The 22,192-nt window shown below is 43.8% G+C and overlaps 1 protein-coding gene across 5 annotated transcripts in view; it reads left to right on the top strand.

Moving 5' to 3' along the window:
- Nucleotides 1-4,704: 4,704 nt before the first annotated feature.
- KRCC1 (lysine rich coiled-coil 1) overlaps nt 4,705-22,192 on the top strand; it is a 31,484-nt gene continuing 13,996 nt past the window's right edge. The window contains exon 1 of one of the 5 annotated variants that reach the window (XM_077280249.1): nt 4,705-4,773. Coding sequence is in view for 2 of the 5 variants with exons in the window: in XM_077280247.1 (XP_077136362.1) it covers nt 4,851-4,983 (133 nt within the window). In the remaining 3 variants the exon portion in view is untranslated. Of the gene's footprint in view, nt 4,984-5,187; nt 5,207-22,192 lie in introns of those variants that run through there. The other 4 variants (XM_077280247.1, XM_077280250.1, XM_077280248.1 and 1 more) reach the window with 4 other exon arrangements.

Raw genomic sequence — 22,192 nt, 5'->3', positions numbered from 1 at the left:
TAAAACAATAAAAAAAAAATCAAACATACACATATTTGGTACAGCGACATTCAGAATCGCCCGATCTATCAATAAAAAAAAGAATTAAACCGATCGTTAAATGACATAAGAAGATGAAAGTGAAAATGCCAGAATGATGTTTGTTTGATAGTTGCAATATTGCATTAAAATGCAATAACAGGTGATCAAAATATTGTATCTGCATCAAAATGATATCATTAAAAACTACAGCTCGGCGAGCAAAAAATAAGCCCTTGCCCAACCTGAGATCACCAAAAATGAAAACGCTACTGGTATTGAAAAATGGCGCAATTGATTTTTTTTTAGTAAAGTTTGGAATTTTTTTTTACCACTTAGATAAAAATAACCTAGACATGTTTGGTTTCTATGGACTCGTAATGACCTGGAGAATCATAACGGCAGGCCAGTTTCAGCATTTAGTGAACATCATAAAAAAAAACAACTGTGGGATTGCACTTTGTTTGCAATTTCACCGCACTTGGATTTTTTTTCCAGTTTTCCAGTAAACGATATGTTAAATCCAATGGTGTCGTTCAAAAGTACATCTCGTCCCGCAAATAAATAAGCCCTCATATGGCTATATTGACCAAAAAATGAATTAAAGAAATGTAATGGTGTGCACTCAGCCTTAGGCGAGGTGCTGGTGTAATAGACCAAAGGTCTCAACTATAGCAAGATTTAGGATTCACCGCACACTCCTAGGTAGTATAAAGTATAGTGGGAATTTATTGTATACACAATCTGGGAGCGGAACAGAATATACAGTTTATGCGATCTTTTTACAACGTTTCGGCTCAACCCGAGCCTTTATCACGTGATCGCTTGTTATAGTATACACAGTACTTTGGTAGAGGAAGGTTTTTACTGAAAATCCTACACTCATGGGATGTAAATGTCCACCTGAAGCAGCCAAAGATCTGGATCTGCAGTGTCCTGTGTGGTAAGCGGCGCTCCCGCTCCCTGCTGCTCCCGCACCGGTCACAGCAGGGAGCGGGAGCGCCGCTTACCACACAGGACACTGCAGATCCAGATCTTTGGCTGCTTCAGGGGGACATTTACATCCCATTAGTGTAGGATTTTCAGTAAAAACCTTCCTCTACCAAAGTACTGTGTATACTATAACAAGCGATCATGTGATAAAGGCTCGGGTTGAGCCGAAACGTTGTAAAAAGATCGCATAAACTGTATATTCTGTTCCGCTCCCAGATTGTGTATACAATAAATTCCCACTATACTTTATACTACCTAAGAGTGTGCGGTGAATCCTAAATCTTGCAAAAAATGAATTAGTTATGGCTCTGGGAAGAAGGGAGCAAAAAATGAAAATGCAAAAACAAAAATACCTCTGGTCGTTAAGTGGTTAAGGCTGGGTCTATATGGAAAATGAATTTCATGTCTCCATGAGGCAGACAGACTTGTATCCATCTGCTGCTCTCTGCTCTGAATAACACAGCACGGACCACCCAACCCAGCCCTGTTTTTCTTTTGTTATTTGTACAGGAACAAGCAGAATCAGAACTCAGTTTTCATGTTACCAGGCCAACCAGAGGTCAGGTTTCATATCAATAGATCAACCAATCATAGCTAAGCTTTTCATCAGAGCATCAAATCAGAGATCAACTTTCATTTTACCAAAGCAACCAATCAGATCTCAGCTTTCATTACCAGAACAGCCAATCAGAGCACACCTATAACCAGAGCAACCAATCAGAGCACACCTTATTACCAGAGCAACCAATCAGAGCCCACCTTATTACCAGAGTAACCAGAGTTCAGCTTATTACCAAAGCAACCAATCAGAGCTCACCTTATTACAACAGCAACCAATCAGAGCTCTGCTTATTACCAGAGCATCCAAAAAATAAAGTTAAAAAATCCCTTTCACCTCTTGGCGACTGCCGCCAGAAGTGCCCCATCACAATATGGCCTCTGCTGCTCCTGTCTTTACTTGCTACAGTAGTGACATCCCAACTATAGCGCGCATCACCGCTGCTGCCAATCACTAGCTCAGTCGCTTGTGCTTCCAGAGAGACCGGAGCAGGGGTGGAGATGCAGCGCTTTTACTCAAGAAAGCAAAAAAGCAATAAGAAGTCCGGGAGAGGGAAGTGGACGGTTCGGATTGTGATGTTAGTCTTAGATCAGTTGCAGAATGGAGGTCAGGGGCAGAGATGAGGGAGAAGATGTAGGGTGGTGCAGAAGTGTGGAGCGCTTTGTGGGTGAGAGAGATAAGTATATTATATAGAGGATGGGTAACCAGTACAATGACTGGCACAGGGTAGAGGAGACGGTGAAGCAGCTGGACAGTAATTTACCACCCCTTTAAGGGAGGGTTTACACATTTTGATTATGCATTAAATGTGCATTTTTCAATTTATAATAAAAAATATTTGGGATTTTTGGCAGGTGGATCTGTGGAATGAATAGAAGTCTTATATAAGTTTCTTATCTCATATGTGCATAAGTGTAGTGCGACACGGGCGTTAACCGCAGGAGAGGCACTCGTCTCCTTTTACCCTTCGTCATACTTTACGCATACGTTTACGCATGCGTCACCCCGTATGCCCGTGGAGGCCGAATATAGCCGGAGGTGTGAGCTGGTCAGGACCATGTGTTTTACAGTTCAATGAGGGAGACTTCCGATCCAAAACAAACTCTTTACTGAATGGTAACTTGGTAAAGGTTATACTGAAGGAATGGCGGGTACACAAGCTTATGGATTTTTCATTTACAGAATAAAGCATGTTCCATGTTCAGTATCCTTCCTCCGTAGTTTACTCCAGGGCCGGTGAGGCACGCTATTTCTCTCTACTCCAACACAACCCAGCTTTAACGCTACAGTGTTGATCAGCAAGTCTCCTTACTTGCTCTTCGCTTCTGGGTCCTATTTCTTCCACTACTGCTGCCCTGGAAGCTTCGCACTCGGGACCCCCACTAATCTGTCGTACTCAGTCCTGCAAAGGTCCGTCACCTTTTGCGTTACTACAAGCTCTGGGGTTCCTGATTCGGCGCTCAATCTAAGGACCCTTCTCCTGAAGTCCACTCTGTCTCATCAGCTGCTTTTCTTCAAGATCACACTATCCGTCGCCTTAGTCTCCTCTCAATAGGGATCACCCTTTAGGCAGCACTATTTACTTTACACTCCTAATTTGAACTGTATAACTCACAGGAAGCAGTCACATGCCCTAACACTAGTCCCACCCTTGTGGGTTAGTCCCAAACATTAACTCCATTCTAACTTACCCTATCGTCACTGCCTAAGGTACAGTCAAGTATCTAGATCCCTATACGACCTGTCCTATAACACTATGCTTTACACTATACATAACCGTATCACATTACACAATATATGCAAAAGATGCAAGACCTTCACACTACAACACACATTGGTACCTGCAGGGGAAGGAACACTGGAGCACAGTCCACCATCTTTACATAAGTCCCAAATGTGTTTTCACCTGTCCAAAGTACATTTCTTGGACAGAACAAAGCACACTTTGAGAAGATATTTGGGCCATTCAATGAGGAATTGACATGTTCACATGGTTGTTTACCAAGGACTGGGCTTTATTCACAGGTTGCAGGGACTAGGCAGCGCCGGCATGTAGTCTCCTGTGCACTGCTCGGGGGACCCAACATGGAGCAGCTATCAGATGCACATATTGATGAGACACTGGCAGACTGGCGGAGAAAGGAGCAGCTGGAGCCAGGCATGCGGCCATGTCCAGTGCTGTCTCTACGTGACTACATGGCTCAGTAGCACAGTGCGCCCTGCAAGGCTTCAGCATTAGGTTGTCCCTGTGCGCGGGGAGGCGAGAGACAGACAAAGGGCCAGATTGTAAATTTACACAGTTCTGGTACATGCAAGCAAGCCACTGCAGCTTCTAGTCCCCAAAGGGCAGGTAATAAAAATGTACTAAAAGTGTAAAAAAACACAAAAAATGTCAAAAATGTAAAAGTTTAAATCAAACTCAAAACGTAAACAGCAAAGTATAAAAATACATATAAATTGCCCAAACTAATAAAAGATAGGAATATTTATGCAGTAAATGCAAAAAAAGAAGCTAAAAGTCAGAGCCGGAATCGCCATTCTCCAGTCTGCGCGCCTCCTCCCAAAATGTGCAATAAGAAGATCAGAATGACGTTTGTTCCTCAGATAACGATCAGTAAGAACAGATCCATGTGTAAAAAAAAAGGTCATGGGACAATAGGGACAAAAGACTTTCTTTTTTTTAACTAAAATATTTAATATATATATATATATATATATATATATATATATATATATATATATATATATATACACACGTCCGGTATTGTCGTACTCGCCCCAATCTGGAGAATCTGGCTTCTGGGTCACAAAAAGAGGTGTAAAAGCGAACACAAAATTACAACACCGGAATTGTGGGGGTTTTATTTAGTATTTTTCTAGTTATACGGTGACATTCAAAACTACAACAACAAAAAACTATCATGCAACAATAGAGATAGAAAAGTTCACAAAATGTTGAAAAAATACGGGGAAAAAAATCGACCCTACAGGAAAAAACGTTCCTGACAGGACAATGCGGGGGATTTTGAGGTGAAATGTGAATTATTTAGACTGTACTTTGCCAGTAAGCAATATGGCCGCCGACATCAAGTGACGTTGCGTCACGTGGTGCACTCACTTCCGGTCACAGCGCTAAACGCAAGGGTTGCTGGGAAGTCCCCAGATATACGCCTGTGAGAGCGTCCGTGTGCGTCACGGGTGACGTAGGTGTCCACACCCCGGTGCGGTCAGTCCCGAGGAGGCGGGTGGGGGAAGTGGCAGAGCTCAGAGTGCCTGTAACATGGCGACGGAGGGTGCGAGCATCCCGCAGCTAGTGGAGAGTATAACACAGAGCAGCAGCAGCCCCTGTAGCGAGCCCATGGCGGGGGGGGACATTAGTAGTAGTGCCCACACCACCATCCCCTGCCACACAGGTGAGTGTGAGTGACCCCGGCAGGGACAGGCCCCGGACACCACGGAGGAGGAGGGTGGTGGGGACACACAGGCCTCTGCCCTGACTGCGGCTCCTCGGTGCCAGGCAGGGCTGAGGCATCCTGGGACCTGTAGTGCTCACCTCTGCTGGGGGCCAGGAGCTGATTAAAGGGAATGTCACCAGGAAGCCAAAGAACACGCCAAGTCAGGCCTGTGTGTAAGGAGGTCAGGTCACCGGTAACCGTAATATCCTTATATGCTCCGCGGTCACGTGACGTTACTATGGCGGCTCTAGCGGGTGATACGCCCAGGCGGGTCCTGGCTGTGGGTCACCTGGGCCTTAAAGGGGCGGGCCGACAGTACAGTAGTGTTTATGACGTTAGAAGGGCGTTCTCGCCTTCCGGAGCCCCCACGGATCCAGCACCGGGATCCGTCAGTAGCGAAACGCTCTTAATAGTCACCTGACCGCTGCAGACGATTACAGGCAGCAGCGGTGCTCGGACTTATGAAGGGGCAGGCGCCACTTATAGGGGCGCCGGGAAGCGAGTATGCCTCTGATTATTACTATTAGGCTTGTTTTACACTTTTTGCAGGCCGTATTGCCACAATTTTCAAGGTCTGCTGCAATATCGGACCTCCAAAAAAAACTTGAGTCGCCATTTTTCAGGTTCCCAATACTATAGCAAAAGTATTGGAAAAAAAAAACAGTGGTCCGCAAAATCGGAAGTCAAGGTGCACCGCAAAAACAACCTTCCATTGTTTTTGCGGCTCCATTGATTTACAATGGGGGCCGTGTCCGTAAGCCGTGAAGTACATTGAGCAAGCTTGATATTTTTTCACGGCCGTAAATACGGTGTACCGCGCTCCTACGATTTTTGGCGGCCCGTTTTTGCGGCCCCATTGAAATCTATTGGGGCCACAAAAACACGGCAAGTGTAAAAGCAGCCTTACGGTAATTTATGGCCAAAAACGGAGGCAATGTGGCTGTCGGAGCGCTCCTCTACATGGGCTGTCTGGGACCAGGATTTAATTTTAATTTTTTTTTTGGTCACTTTAAGGCTATGTGCACACGTTGCAGATTTCCTGCGGATCCGCAGCGTTTTTACCGTGCAGAAACACTGCAGATTCGCAAGTGATTTACAGTACAATGTAAATCAATGAGAAGAAAAAAAACCCGCTGTGCTGATGGTGTGGAAAATTCCGTGCAGAAACGCTGCGGATTAAAAGGAGCATGTTGCTTCTTTTTTGCTTATCTGCAGCGTTTTTGTACCCATTTCATTATAGAAATCCACAGCAAATCAGCACAAAATCCGCACAAAAAACGACACAACTCCGCACCTGTGTTTTCTGCCTAGAGATGCAGAATCCGCACAAACAACTCCTGAGGCTGATCCGCAACGTGGGCATATAGCCTTAGACCTAACTTTTCGCCAGGGTTCTTGTGCCAGGTATTGGGGTACAGAGGGAATCCTACGTTATGTATGCCACATGATCAGACATGTCGGCAGTAGAGGAGGTGGAGCGACGTGTAATGGCCCATTTACACTGGACGGTTTTGGGCCAGTAATGATGGACTAGGTACATCATCGTCGTTCTGCCCCCTCCCATACACAGTACATGTTACCGGCCGCCCGTCCCATTTTTCCATCAGGCGGTTTTTATTTATTTTATTTGCTGGCTTATATATTAAATCACTTGATGGACAGGCATGTTTCACTTTTGCAGGCGAAAGGGAAAGGAAAGATTCATGATTTTTGTTTTGTGTTTTTTTGGATTAAATGTGGCTAATCATAATGTTAGGAAGGGTTAACAAGTTCTCCCCTATGACAGCTGGGACCCTCGGCGATCACGAGGTCAGGGCTCTACTTATTCACAACCTCCCTTGCCAGAAATGGTCAAGCACAGTACCATAGACAATGTGCGGAGTGGGGGCTGAGCATGTGCACCTCTATGTCCCACAGGCTGTAGAGCGCTGACTACCGCATTATTGAGGGTCTCTGCATTCAGACCGCCAGTGATCAGCAAGGTGTCTTTTATCCTCTGAATAGGGGATATCTTTTTATTTTTGGGAATAACCCATTAAAAAAAAAAGCCTTGGTCCTGGATAACCTCTTTATGTTTTTGCTGTGCTCAACTTCTGGGGTGACTTTGAATCCCTCTCCTAAGTCTTTAGCATAACCCATGAAAATGTAGATGGCAGGATATTTCTGCCCCAGATCTCGGCCCAAATCTGCACCCAATACTGCAGGTTCCCCGTAGAGGTTAATATCCGATCTGACGGAAATCTGAGGCTGCAGCTTTGCAGAAACCCGTTTACGTGCGTGGGATGCGCTCAGGCTTTGTTAGGCTCCGTTCTCACGATGAGCGTTTGATGATGCAGATTTTCTGTCCCCATTAAGAAAAATAGGTTACTTGCATTTTTTTTCTTTGACAATACACAGCTTCAAAAACTCATTGTGGGAACGTAGCATTTAAAGGGCCTCTGTCAGCATAGAAGACTGATTAATGCAGGTGCTCGTGGCATCATTACGTGGCCAATCCTATAGCCACAATTCCCACCTGCTTATTTTCTATCTCTGCCTCTATGAAGCCAGAGCTGTCAATCAAAGTAGAGGATAGTGATAAAAGGTAAAACAAGCAAATGGGAAGGAGCACCGAGGCCCTGGACTTAGATTGAACCTTCATTCTGGGCTGACTGGAGTTCCTTTTAAAGCTGGTTTTCCAGTCTGTTTTTTGGGGGATTGGGACAGGGGTTGTCCGAAACTAGAAAACTCAACTCGGTCACAGCCACTATCAGAAGACGGAGCAGCGCCTCAGTTGAGCATCTCCAGCTGTTGACACAAAGTACAGCTGATTGGCGGGGGGTGTCAGACCCCGACTGATCAGACATTGATGACCTTTCCTAAGGATTGGCTATCAGTGGTAAAGTAGTGGACAACCTCTGTAATGTAAAAGGTTATTTATATCTGGGAGATCTATGGAAAATCCACAGTCACTCACTAAAAATCCTTTCTGTTCTCAAAAACGGAGGGATTTCTAATTTGTGTTTACTGCTGATTGCCTAGGTTACCCACCACCTATCGGAATGGCCAGTTTCCTATTCCAGGAGCATTAACTTGCAAGTGCTGATCTGATCTCTGGATGCAGCTAGTGTCATCCGCTTTTCTATGCTGTTGGTTTGTACTGGAAATCTTCAGGAGCGAACTGCCACTACCCAGGTAGCTGGGGAGCAATTTCCTCCTGAGAAGCCAAAATTAGATGCCCCTTTAAGCGCACCAATTAAGCGCATTTCGGTCTATTTCTTCACCAGGAAGTATTAACCCTTGACTTGTTCACTTACCAAAGATTTTCACAATTTCTATTTAGTTGTTTCTTATTCTGCTACAGTTTTTTTTTTTTTTTTTTTTTAAATTTCATATTTGACAACTGGCAATTTCAGCTACTAGAGGTCGTCACTTATTTTCGGACATAGCGATAAAGAGCTGTGCAAATTATTAACGTATCTGGATAGATGGGTGACATCCTCTGTAGGAGCCAACATGGCTGTCAGCTATCACAGGGATTAAAGGGAATCTGTCGGCAGGATTTCACCCACCAAACTATATGCGCATGTGGCTTTTTCAAAGACAAGTCCAGCGATATCTTTACATGGCCAGTCCGTTCCTCCATTACTGAGAAATCAGCGTTTAAAGTAATATGCAAATGAGGCTGAAGAACTATGGTAGATCCGAAGCCTCTGTCACTCCAGCTCTGTTCCACCTCCTCCTGCTGGACTGATAGCCTCTATGCTGTGTGTCTTCAAGCAGGAGGAGGCATCTCTGGTCAGGGAATAGAGCTGGAGTGACAGGCTTCAGATCTACCATAGTTCTTTAGCCTCATTTAAATTCTAATGCTGATTTCTCAGTAACGGAGGAACGGGCTGACCATGTAAGATAACGTTCACATTTGCGTCGTTTTACGTCATATTGACGCACAATACAGGGCACAGAGGACGCTACTTGTAGCGTTTTTCCTGCACCGAAAGTTCTGATCCTTACTATCTTATGACAACGCATGCGTCGCAAAACGCTGCATTGTGTACATGCGTTGTTGGTAGTGTCGCCGCCGCCCCAACAGCGCAAATGTGAACGTAGCCTAAAGGTGTTGCTGGACTCGTCGGTGAAAGAGCTATGTGTACATTTAAAGAGTTTGAGGTGTAAAATCCTGCTGATGGATTCCCTTAAAAAATAAAAAAAGGCATTACAACTATATTGTAGTAGCGAAAAGGGAGAAGAATCCACAGTTAATTCCGCAGGCAAATTAGAAAAAAAAATTCTGAGTATTTAAAAACTTGCTGCTCATTTGTGAAAAATGGATGTGTGAATGAGCCCTAAGGCTGGCTACGCACATTAGATGGATATCGGCCAAAATCCTCTACATGAACTCCAAGCACTCAGTGGGCCGAGGAGAGTCAGCCACTACCAGACTTGCTGGTGGCTTATTTCCTCCAAAACAATAGGGGACTAAAGTGGACCTTTCACTGGATTTTTTTTTTTAATTTAAGCTGAGCATCTTCAATTGATGCCAATGATTCTGGAACAGATTTTCATTTTTTTCTTTGCTCCTCAGGTCCAAAGTTACGGTATGTCTCTGGTAATAAAGGTGCACATTTTCCATATAACTGTCTGGGTGTATATCACAGGCTTTTGCTTTTATTCCCCTGAGACTTGGGGAAAATACAAGTATTTGATCTCGGTCCCGAGTGTGGTCACGAGTGTTTTGGATGAGGATATGGAAAAGCAATGTCTTCATTCTGACAGTCCATGAAAACCGGACCACACTCAGATGTCATCCAAGTGAAGTCCGATGGTTTCCATGGACTCATGGCTGAGTGGGATCCGAATATCTGATCAAACTCGGGCATTCTACAATTTTTTCCCTCGGACCGAGACAGTCCAAGAAAAGAATTGGACATGTGCACGGCCCCATTGAATAATGTTGGTCCTGCTGTGATCCGATGTTTTGTCAGATTGCACTCTGATCAAGCCCTGATGCTGGTCAATGAAAACACGAACTCCCCTACAGAGATGTTCTGGGGTATACGCCCAGTTGGTTAAAGGGAGCATTTGTATCTTTAAATCGGGGAGCACTAAATTGGATTAGGGCATAGAAGAACAGTAAAAAACTGTTCCAAAATCAGCGGAGCAGCGACAATTAGAGGAGCTGAGCTGTTAAGTTTAAAAAAAAAAAAAAATCCAGTGACAAGTTTTGAAAATCTAGCTGCCTGATCCTTTTTTTCCCCAATATTTGACAGCAGAGAGTCAGTCACCACGTTCTGGTTCTTCTAATATACATCTAATGTAGACAAATGAGCAATGGATAACCGCGCGTGTAAACCCCTATGAATTTCCGATAAGGGCAACCACTGAGATTTCAGGTCTCCTTTGGCTTCCCTGTTGGCCCATTAGCCAAGGCAATTAGCAATTCCCTATTATCAGTGTCGATTCACCAGGATACGACCGGGGAGAACAACTTCAGCGATCTTCTCCCATGACGTGTCTTGCTGGTCCGAAGTGGAGACGTGAAATCCTAGACCTTGGAATCATAGGAGATTAGAACCAAAATGGTCGACTGTGCCAAAGTAGGAGTGAAAGTGCGAGGGTTCCCTAGTAATGTAGGTTGTATCAGGGCTGGGTCTCCTCATCTACGTTCACGTTCAGCAACATCATGGGAATTCCCATATACCGATTAATAAATGTTCTAGGTGGGTGATTTATCAGGCAGGTACACAATGGATGTAGAATGTCCTCCAGGTCCTCGTGTCTGTACACTACCCGTTCCAAACCCCTCTGGTGTGCAGTATTCCTCTGGGAGATCTACTACACGTAAGTAGGTTTATAATATAGAGATGCCATCACTGGACATAGAAGTAAACGAGATGTTTCCTAATCTCCATTGTCTAAAGGTAAAGCTGTTTATAAGATGGTGGGAGATGCCCTCACCGCACCACGTACCCAAAATGAGATCAGAGGTCAGTACTGGGTTTTTATGGCTGGAGTCAGAGACTTGTCCTGGCATTTTGGGTCACTTGTAGAGTCAAGTTGTGCCAGACGTAACATTCTGTCCAAGTTGAAGTCATGGGAATGGCCTTTGGTACGTGACATCAAAAAGTGTTCATCTAGCTCCAGCCTAAACACCCGGAGCCTTGGAGATCTCGTCCATTGACCTTGGAGAGTCTTCAGCCCACGTTTTCTCCAACCTCAAAGTCCGTTAATGTTAAATGATGGTATAGGCTTACTCTTTTCATATATGATGTGATTTGGGAGCCCTTCGGATCTAATTTTTAGTGGTTTTGTGTAATTTGGGTCTGGGGAGCCCCCTCCGTCACATCTATATATGGTGTAATAAAACCATCCCTCCACTTAGTGGGCTATGACATCGTTTTATTTTCTGCTGTTTGTGGTGCTTTCTTTCCGTTGATGTCAATCATAGGACGTGTTACATATAACCCTGTACCCCACAGAAGACACATTAACTCCAACTGGAAGTGGTCTTTGCCAGACTTCTAATAAAAAGATAGAGATTTGGTGTTTTTGTTTAGATATCTTGATATTTTTGCCTTTTATCTTTTCTTTTGTGATCCAAGACTCATGAGCCAGTCATGTTGTGTAACAAGACCTGTTGGAAGCATAAGTGTTGGGGGTCTACGTATCACATCATATGGGATGTGGAATCCCCCCCCACCCCAGAAAAAAAGTCCACGTTATCCCCACCAAAAACAAATATCTTGAGCATATGTGATGTTCTCCCTCAAGGGCATTCTTGGTCACTGAACAAAGCTCGGAATCACATCAGTAGGCCAGGATTTTAGTTTTGCCTTCCATGTGATGGTATGTGCACACAGAGTTTTATGGGAGGTTTTTGGAGGAGAAACTGAGCGGAATTTCTCCAAATCTTGAAAAACTTGGAGTTTCTGAAAACTCTGCCAGAAGATTGCTTGTGCACATAGCCTGACACGTCCTGTTTCAGGACTGAAAATGGATGAACAGCATCATAACGTCATCATAGGCACCGCTCACAGCACCAGATAACCCCTTTAAAGGGAGTATGTCAGCAGATTTTTGCTATGTAATCTGACAGCAGCATATTGTAGGGGCACAGATTCTGATTCCAGCGATGTGTCACTTTAGTTTACTGAGTGCAGCAGCTGTGATAGAATCATTTTTCTCTGCTGCAGATCTAGCAGAGCTTGAATGCTGAGCTCTGTATAACCCCGCACACACCACTGATTGGCTGCTTTATGTGTACGATGTATACTGAGCGGATATTGATGACCTATCCTAAGCATAGGTCCTCAATATCTAGTGGAGAACTCCTGCAAAAGATGGTTCCCATGGACAGTACCTAACCAGAGAATACCTACTTGTGCAGTGCCCCATTCCTTGTGCCAGCACATTGCTTGCACACCGCCTCGCAAGAGTTCCCTAATAACCCTTACTCCAGCAAATATGCACTAGTTTGAGATCAGCTCAATACACCTTGCCCTAGTAGTGTATGTTCACACTGGGTTATTTTTTTTGCAGCAAAACCCGATTTCTTGGCAGGAAAGAAGCTGCGGCAAAAAGGCGTGTTTTGGTGCTTTTTTTTCATGCGTTTTGGGGGCTAACTTGTGTCTCTTTGTGCATGCTAATAAAGTTGAGTGCCCCTAAAGGAAAAAAAAACTACTTCCGGTAGAACCATACCTCTAGATCCTTTGAAGAGCCAGTAATTCACGTGCCGCTACAGTAAAATCACACTGACAGGTTAGAATAGATATATACACATAGAATAGATAGCTATATAGATGTCAGTGACACACATATGTATATATACTGTATATTACATAGAAGAAAAGCCAGCAATTCATGTGCCGCGTACAGTATAATCACAGTGACAAGTTAGAATAGATATATACACAAAGAATAGATGTCAGTGACGCACACATATATATGTATATATTTTACATAGACGAAAAGCTGACAATTCATCTGCCGTGTAGTGTAAAATCACTGCAGAAGCCGACAGGATAGAAGAGATGGATTACATACAGTAAATGCAAATAGAATAGGTAGATGTACAGATGTCTGTGACAAATACAATTAGTACCGTGTGTGTGCAAATTACTGTACACGTATTTAATTAATAAAAGATTATTTTTAGGAAAAAAAAATGGCCTGGGCTCCTGCACAGTTTTCGTAACCAGCAGAGGGAAAGCCTACAGCTGGGAGCTGATGTTTATAGCCTGGGAAGGGAGTTATACCCATGGAGCTTCACAGGCTATTAATATCAGCTTACAGCTGTATAATTAGCCTTTACTGGCTATTAAAATGGGGGACCCTAAAAAAATGATGTAGGTCCCTGTAATTAATAACCAGCAAAGACTAAGCAGACAGCTGTGTGCTGATATTAATAGCCTTGGAAGGGGCCATGGATACTGCCCCCCAGGCTAAAAACATCGGCTCTCAGCCGCCCCAGAAAAGGCGCATCTCTAAGATTCGCCAATTCTGGCACTTGCCCTGTCGCGGTGGCAAGTGGGGTGATAGTTGGGGAGGTTGATGTCACCTTTGTTTTGTCAGGTGACATCAAGCCCCGAGGTTAGTAATGGAGAGGCATCAATAAGACTTCCCCATTACTAATCCCATAGTCACATTGTAATAAAACACAGAGACCCAGTAAAAAGTCCTTTAATTGAAAAAGTGACCCAGACTAACCATACTTACAACCTCGCCTAATTCCACCGAAGCCCTTGTTCTCCTGTAATAAACCAAAAATAAAAAAAGAATATCCCTCACCTCTACGTCTTTCTGTCCCACACCGTAATCCATGTCTGAGTGAGAAATAGTTTTCAACCTGGACGGTGCCAAGATGCGACCGTCCGGCTGAAAAACACTGGTGAATGAGATGCTGTGAGCTGACGTCACTGAGGCTCTGTTCCCAGCCAGGATGAACTGCGGTGACCTCGGTGAGATCCCTACCAGCACCGTGAGAAAGTCGCACAGTGCAGAGGTGAGTTCACTGGGAGAATTTCCCTGTGATGAACTCTCTTCTGCACCATGCCGCAGGGCTGTGGAGTCAGTAAGCCACAGTTGCGACTCCGACTCCTGGATTTTATCAGGTTCCGGCTCCGACTCCTTCATAAATGGCCAATTTGTAACAATAAATTTACTGTTGTAAAATATTAACATCGTGCTTATTCAATTTCTCACCATCATATAAGTAATCAGACCACTTGGAGCAAAAACTATATTTATTAGAATACAATTAGAATATAGCAAATAACTTTTATAAACTCTTGTAAGTAAATATGCAATAAACACTGTTATTCAGTTAATAAGAAATCTATAAATTTGTCCTCAGAAAAAGTATTGCCTCTGTCAGATCCTCCTTCATGGATGCCCTCAAATCTAATTATTTTGAGATTAGAGAACAACCTTTCTACACTAACTTGGGTTGGTGGCAAAGCAGTAACCACTTGGGCAACATCTCTGACAATGTCAGGATACAGAGGAATCGCTTGTTGCACTGTTATTTTTGATGAACAGTCAAATTTCTCAATTTCTTTTAGTGCACATGAAAAATTCTGCTGAAATGTACTGGCTGTGTTCTTTGATGGGGATGACGCTTCTTCTATGCGGGAACGCTTTGCACGGTCCTTGTGATCCAAATATTTTTCAAAATTAAATTCTTCATCAGTTGATGAGGGTGAAGATGTGGCAGGACGACCAAATTCTTCTTGTTCCTCCTGACTGTTCTGCAACCTTTTCATCCTTACTGCTATTTCAAACAGAGCTTCTTTTCCTTTAGTTAGCTGTTGATCATCTAGAAGAATAAGATGCATTGGGTCTACATAAACAGCTGCCAAAAGAATGTTATTTTGTAATAGTAGCTCCTCTCCGTTTCATTGATGTAGCAATGCCACTTGCAATTAACCCTCCTCTTTGGGACAGGCGAAACATCAGGTTCTTCCACTCCTTTAAGAAAGGAGTTAAGTCCTCTGCTTGTAATTTTTTAGTCACTGTAAATGGGTGCTCTAGCAATTTTTCCAGCTCAGTCACCTGATTCCACTGACTTTCATTTAGCGTCAGTTGATGGTTAGCCATGTCTACAAGAAAGGTTTTCAGTTCAACCAAGCGCTGAATCATTAAGTACTGCCCCATCGTGTGGCTTGATCAATAATTGCCCCTTTTCCAGCACGTCTCTTCAAAATTGAGTCAACTTTAGGGGTTCTGGCAACAGTAGCCAATTTTCTCACCTTGCCAATCAGTGCAGCAGCATGTCCTTCTTGCAGACTGTCTCTTATAGCCAGCTGTAGCGTATGCACAACACAGCGCATGTGATGAATGAAAGAACGTATTGACACAGTTTCAACAAGATCATCTAAACTATCATGTTGCTGTTCATCTGAAGCAACTTCAGTTTGCTCCTCAGTTACAATACTGTGTTCCTCTATTTCAAACATTTCTGTGTCTGTGGACCCAGAATGTTCTTCTAGCTGCTGGTCACCATCATTACTCTCATTCATTAGCTTAATAGTACTTATCATATTTGAAGCATTGTCAGTTACGACAGAAAGAACTTGCTCTTTTTTAAGTTCATAGTCTTGCAGAACCTTTTCACCAAGACCTGGAGAAACTCACTGGTGTGATGAGCTTTGGTGTCTTTTACTGCCAATGTCTTGGTAACTATTTCATTTTTGTCACAATCAAATCGGACATTGATGGCAAAATAGTTCACTCTGTGACGTGTGCAGGCATCCATTTTAAGAAACAGAAAGCGTCCCTTGAGAGTTTTTTAAGTTCTTCCTTTTGTTTAAAAGCTTCTTCGATTACTAATTTTCTAATACTCTCTCTCCAGAGAAACACCAAGCTTGCGGGCCATTTCCCCATTCAGACACATAAAAGCTGGTCGTGAAAATAATGAAATAGGCACACTATCCTTTACAACAAGCTCTATGATCTGTTTTTTAAATGTATCTACTGTCATTGTCACAGTAACTTTGTCGCTGACAAAATATCTTGCAACTGATGGCTGCAAAGTTCTCTGCTCCTTTGTTTGGCTGGAAGAGCTGGGCACTGGTTCATTGGTTTGGATTCAGTCTTTCTCATCCACTGCTTTCAGTACTTCTGGATGAAAGCGCTGTAAATGTCTCTTTAGATTAGAAGCTCTGGTAGGAGCATTTTTATCTTTGCCTGAATATGCACCGATCTTGGCTTCACAGCATTTGTTTTCGTCTGGATCATTTGTCATACACTGACAGACATAATGTTTTCTATCTTGAGTGATGGTGAAATGTTCAAATACAGCTGATTTAATGTGACGCTTCTTTGACATTCTCAGGTTTTTAATTCTGCATTCACAATCCAAATGACATTTGTTTTTCCTAAAAACAATTGTACAAAATTGTTGCCGGTCGTACAACTAATATAGTGGTCAGTAATACTGTTATTCCTCATGTACTCACAGTTAACTGATACAAAGTTTGTTGAAAGGATAATACTTCTTACAGTCTTCCTCTTCTGAGTAGCAGCTGTGAGATGCTTGGAAGACGCACACCTAGTAAACATCTAGTCTAGAGGAGGAGCTTTACTACTAAGAAATTGAAACACATTTTCACTTTCAGTTTCATACATTGTAAGTAGGGGGGTTTGGGGCACCATGAGGTTAACCAAGTATAAGATTAGATAAGGGCAGTGGAGAAGAGTGACACAAGAAGTAAGAAATGTCTCTATCTTCAGCAGAACTGCTTATCACTGTTGTTCATAGTTTGATAGAACATATATTTGAGTAACATTTATAAAATTCATATGAAAGTTCAATTATGAAATATTAATACATTTTTTTTTAAAGCTGGAGTCGGTACATTTCTTCCGACTCCAACCAAAGCTAACTCCGACTCCACAGCCCGTGCGACTTTCTCAGGTGCTAGCGGGGATCTCACCGAGGTCACCGCAGTTCATCCCAGCTGGGAACAGAGCCTCAGTGAAGTCACTGAGGCTGTGCTCGCAGCATCTCATTGTCACCGTCTTGGCACCGTCCAGGCTGAAAACTAATTATCCCCCAGACGTGGATCACGGCATGGGACAGAACGACGGAGAGGTGAGGGATATTGTTGTTTTTATTTTTGGCTTACTACAGGAGAACGAAGGCTTTGGTGGAATTAGGCATGGTCGTAAGTATGGTTTAATTGAGATTATTTAAGCAGTCTGTCATTTTTTTAATTAAAGGACTTTTTTCTGGGTGTCTTGTGTTTTCTTACAATGTGACTATGAGGTTAGTAATGGGGGTATCTTATTTACGCCTCTCTATTACTAACCTCGGGCGTTGATGTAACCTTTGTATTATCCGGTGACATCAACCCCCCAACTATCACGCCGCTTGCCACCGCTACAGGACAAGTGGAAAAAGCCAGGCAAAGCGCCAGAAATGGCGCATCTAATAGATGCGCCTTTTCTGGGTAGCTGCTGGCTTCTATTTTTAGGCTGGGGGGCCAATATCCATGGCCACTTACCAGCCTGAGAATACCAGCCCCCGCTGTCTGCTTTAGGCTACGTTCACATTTGCGTTGTTGTGTGTTGCATCGGCGACGCAACGCACAACGCATGCAAAACGCATTGTTTTGTGACGCATGCGTCCTTTTTTTGCTTGATTTTGGACGCACAAAAAATGCAACTTGCTGCGTCCTCTGCGCCCTGACGCGTGCGCCGCAGTGACGCATGCGTCACAAAACGCAAGTGCAACACATGCCCATGCGCCCCCATGTTAAATATAGGGGCGCATGACGCATGCGTCGCCCGACGCTGCGTCGCACAACGCTAATGTGAACGTAGCCTTAGCATGGCAGGTTGTCAAAAATGGAGGGCGTGGGGACCCCTCTATTCTTGATAACCAGCCTTGCTGAAGCTGACAGCTGTGAGTTTTGCCTGGCTTGTTATCAAAAATAAGGGAGAACCCACGCAGTTTTTTTAAAAATTATTTAGTGTAGGAGCGGCGGATGAATTCTCCCATCAGTCGCTCCTGCTTTCATTGTTATTAGCGACAGCAGGTGTTGGATGGTGGGAGCTGTAGTCCCATCAGCTGACACCGGTTTTCGGAGGTAAACTGTATACCTCCGATTACAGCTGAGCACTCCCGTTGTCTTTTTGACAGCATGGGAACCGCGGCTCTCAGACCGGCGGGGATGATTTTACCGCCGATCAGAAGCTATGTTTGCTGCGCTGTCATGCATATGACAGCGTGTCAAACACTGTATTGTCGGGCCCCTCATTCAGGTGAATGGGGTTCGGGTCCGCTCTGTTGGATGACAGGCTGTATGGACGCATCATGCAGCCTGTCATCTAGAGGCAGCAGAGCCGAGTGTGAGGTCATGTCCGGCTGTCTTTGACTTTTCTGCAGCAAATACGCTGCAGAAAAGTCAACCTGCGTATTTGCAGCTTTTTTTGACCATCCTTTCAAGTCAATGGGTGAAAATTTCTGCAAAAACGCTGAAAGAAGTGACATGCCCTATGTAAAAAAAGCGCTGCAAAGTACAAAATCCCGATGCCAAAAAAAATAATGTGTGTGCGTGAGATTTCTGAAATCTCAAAGGCTTTGCTGGTACTGTAAAAAGCAGCTGAAAATTAGCATAAAAAAACGCCCAGTGTGAACATACCCGTACACTTCTAAACCCAGTAAAGGTGCCAATCAGTATATATTCAGGAGCTATCCCTCATGATCCAAGCAATACACGCACTGGCGAGCATGCATGTGTTTCCAGTAGAATGGAAAATAAGTCACTGCCAGACTCCTCTGGCAGCAGCATTTCTCCTATGGGAGTAAAATGGTTGGATGCTGAAGCAGTCCCAAAGCAAAAAAAAAGTCAGCTACAACTCCATTTTTCTTCCTAATACTGTATAAACAGGTGGCCAACACTGATGTCCATGTTGCTCACACTTCAAGAAATATAGTTTCAGATACATTCATGCTAATCCAAAAGAAAAAGTGGCACTCGCCAATTTACTTTTTCAAGACACATAAAAATGAGTTCCAGAAGAGAAGGTGCAGAAAGATGGCAATGGCTGTTTCGCATTATATAACACTTCCTCAAGTGTCAGAGACTAGAAGAAGCATTGCGAAATCTCTGTTGTAATCTATCTGCATCTCATGGGGATTTGGCCGTTTCTCAAATATGTATGGGTGCCTTTAGATATATGTTGGCCAAAAGCTCATTCAGCCGATAGCTATTTCTCCTAATATGGCCGCTTATCTTCCCTGAAAACTAAAGAACTGAGTGCCTTATTCCTCTTTCCCCCAACATCCTGTGTTGGGAACTTCTCCTACTCATACGTTAGTTGTCTAGTCCCACCAAAATCCATGGTTCGGACGCCTTTATTGTGTTTGATGAAAGCCCCTCCATACTCTGTGGTCCATCCAGACAGCGCCATGAGGCTGAGTGACCTTCATATACAGTACCCCAGCTTTTGACATTCTGCTCAAAGCATTGTTTTAAAGAAGGAAGTGTGACTGGTCAGGAGTAGAGATGAGCGAATATCTTCTCCCTTCTTGATTGGCAAGCTATAGCGCTTAGGCTGGGTTCACATTACGTTAAGCAGTCCGTTAGATGGACTGCGTTACACCGTGGCATAACGCGGTGTAACGCAGTCCGTTAACACCGCCATTAAGCCCTATTTCGTGCGCTAGCGATGTGCCGTCATTGAGTGAGGGACCCTAGGACGCGGGCTGCAGCGTTTCCGGGTCCGTCACCACTAGCGCAGATAGAGCATCTGCTAGCTCTATCTGAGCTAGCGCGATGGCATTTCGGCACTTGCGTTAATGTAGTCCGTTTAACGCATGTGTTGAACGGGCTGCTTTAACGCAATGTGAACCTGCCTTACCAAAGAAGCTGCAGCGGGAACCCGGATATCTGGGGCTCTCATGATAATCAGCTGCGGCGCCAGACACCTGATTATCTGGAGTGATCCAGGTTCCCGCTGCAGCGGTCTTCGGTAAGCCCTATAGTTTGCCGATCAAGGAGGGAGACGAAGATATTCGCTCATTTCTAGTCAGTAGTAGATGACATCACACTGCCTTCTGGAGACATCCCGCTGATAAGAAATCTAACGGTGGATTACACAAGGTGTATTGATATGGCAAAGGCTTGTTAAAAATAGACATTGTACCCTAGTAGAAAAACAGCTTTTCCAGAGGAAAGTTTGGGAATATTTCCCTGTCCCTCTTCTGTGGTCACAACCTACAACCTGTGGTTACAGGACACAACGTGCCCTTACCCATCAGATATTGAGAACTGGAACCGAAACCAACTCATGATACATCATTTTTGGAGGATGAAATCCTATAGCTAGGGGAGAATTATTTCTTGATAAGGTCTTCTTTCTTTGCTCAATGATCGGCAAAGCATTGGCCCTTGAAAACATGACCGTCAACCAAGTGAGGAAACGTTTATGGTTTGATTTTTTTTTTTTGTACAAATACTAAAATTGTTTGTCCGTGGTGAATGGTGCTGATGATTGCTCCATGTAAATGCAGCCAAATGAGCTTTGTTCGACATGCGATATCACTGATAGGTTCTCAGGTCAAGCAGAACATTTGCCCTCGTAAGAGGACCTTTAGGCTTGCCCAACTTTCCATAGGCAGACTACTGTCACTTTGAAATACCCACACATACATACTGTGCTTCATCAAGTAGTCAGAGGGGAGTAAAATGCCAAAAGACTTGACTGGTTTATCTCACCAAGAACAAAAGGATTGAGCAGTTGAAATCTAACAAGTGTCCCCCAACTTTTGCTGTTGTGAGGCACGAGAAACACAATTTTTGCAGTTGGGTTTCTTGCCTTCACATTCAACTTTGATGTGGTCTATGGTCCTAAACGAGCTAGGAGGAACACAGATAAGAGTTACTGACCTGTCAGAAGGATCTCAGTGACAGATCCTTGGTTAACGCCTTCTGCAGCAATGTACGTAGCTGTGCTTTTCCGCATCTATATGCTCTGCACTTTCTGAGGCTGCGGAATATGGTAAGAGCTGATCGGTGGTGGGGTCAGGCCATCAGTCTGATGTTTTATTACCCACTAGAAGGAACTTATGAATGACCACAAACAGATCTTAAAGTCAAGAATCGTTTATACAGGCTGGTTGTGCTACACTGATAATGTGAGCTGCATCAAGTGCCGAGTCCACATGGCACAGTGATATGTTCCACTGTTGGGCGTCACCATATTGTGAAGTTCTTCCGTGAAGCAATGCTAGACCAACTGTCCTTCAATAAAATAATCATTCTGTGCTCATAGAACATCATTTTATCATCAGCACAGTGCTGAGCAGATCGATTATTAAGCCAGCTTATAAATCAATTAATCTGATAAATGAGCATCTAGCTCGTCCGTCAACTGATTAATAGCCAGTTTGGTCAGGAAGATAGATGGAAAACAAGCTTTCTTAGGAACGTTCATTGCCAATTATTGGTCTTCTAAATGAGTCTTTCCGGTTACTAATTTATACTCTTATAAGGGCAGCGGTGTACTAACGTGGACTTCCCTTTCCCTCCGGTAAGTCCAGGCATGGGTGAAATATTGCAGACTTGAATAGCCAGTTAGAACACGATAGTAGCCAAATTGATTTTTTTTTTGTACTCATCTGGCAATAAGTATGGCATATATCAATAGAAAACACGTAAAAAATGAGGTGCCTACAGAATTTTTTGTGGTCTTTCTCAGAGCTTTTCCGTGTCGGGGGTAAATGTTCCGGCTGCCACCTTAAAAACCAATTGGAAAAATAGTGAATTCTTCTACGCGATTCACAATCAAGGCCTCCATACACGAGTTAGATATGGGCCGACCAACAGTTGGTCGTTTGTCAATGACCAATACCATTTCAGACTGCATCGTTGCTATCGGTCTTTTGAACGAAAGGGGTTTTCACCAGTTGATTGTCGGGTGAAAGGAAAAATTGTTCGTTATGGTCCAAATCGTCTATTACAGACAACTTTTCTCTGATGCTTTTTGGGGGCATTTAAGGTGGTCGTACACTTTAGGTGGCATTTGGTGAGCATTCATGTGCTCATAGTAGGGAGTAAGGGGTCGCTTACCCAATCAGATGGGCGATGTGATCTTAAACTTGCGACGAGCAAGCAAAGTCAGACAAGTGTTTATACAGGACGAGAATCGTGAAGTAAATGGTTGAATAGTGACCAGTCCGTTC

This window comes from Ranitomeya variabilis, chromosome 1 (genome assembly GCF_051348905.1).
Source record: "Ranitomeya variabilis isolate aRanVar5 chromosome 1, aRanVar5.hap1, whole genome shotgun sequence".
Lineage (NCBI taxonomy): Eukaryota > Metazoa > Chordata > Amphibia > Anura > Dendrobatidae > Ranitomeya > Ranitomeya variabilis.
The sequence above is the reverse complement of the archived record's forward strand: the minus strand, read 5'-3'. Positions and strand labels throughout refer to the sequence as shown.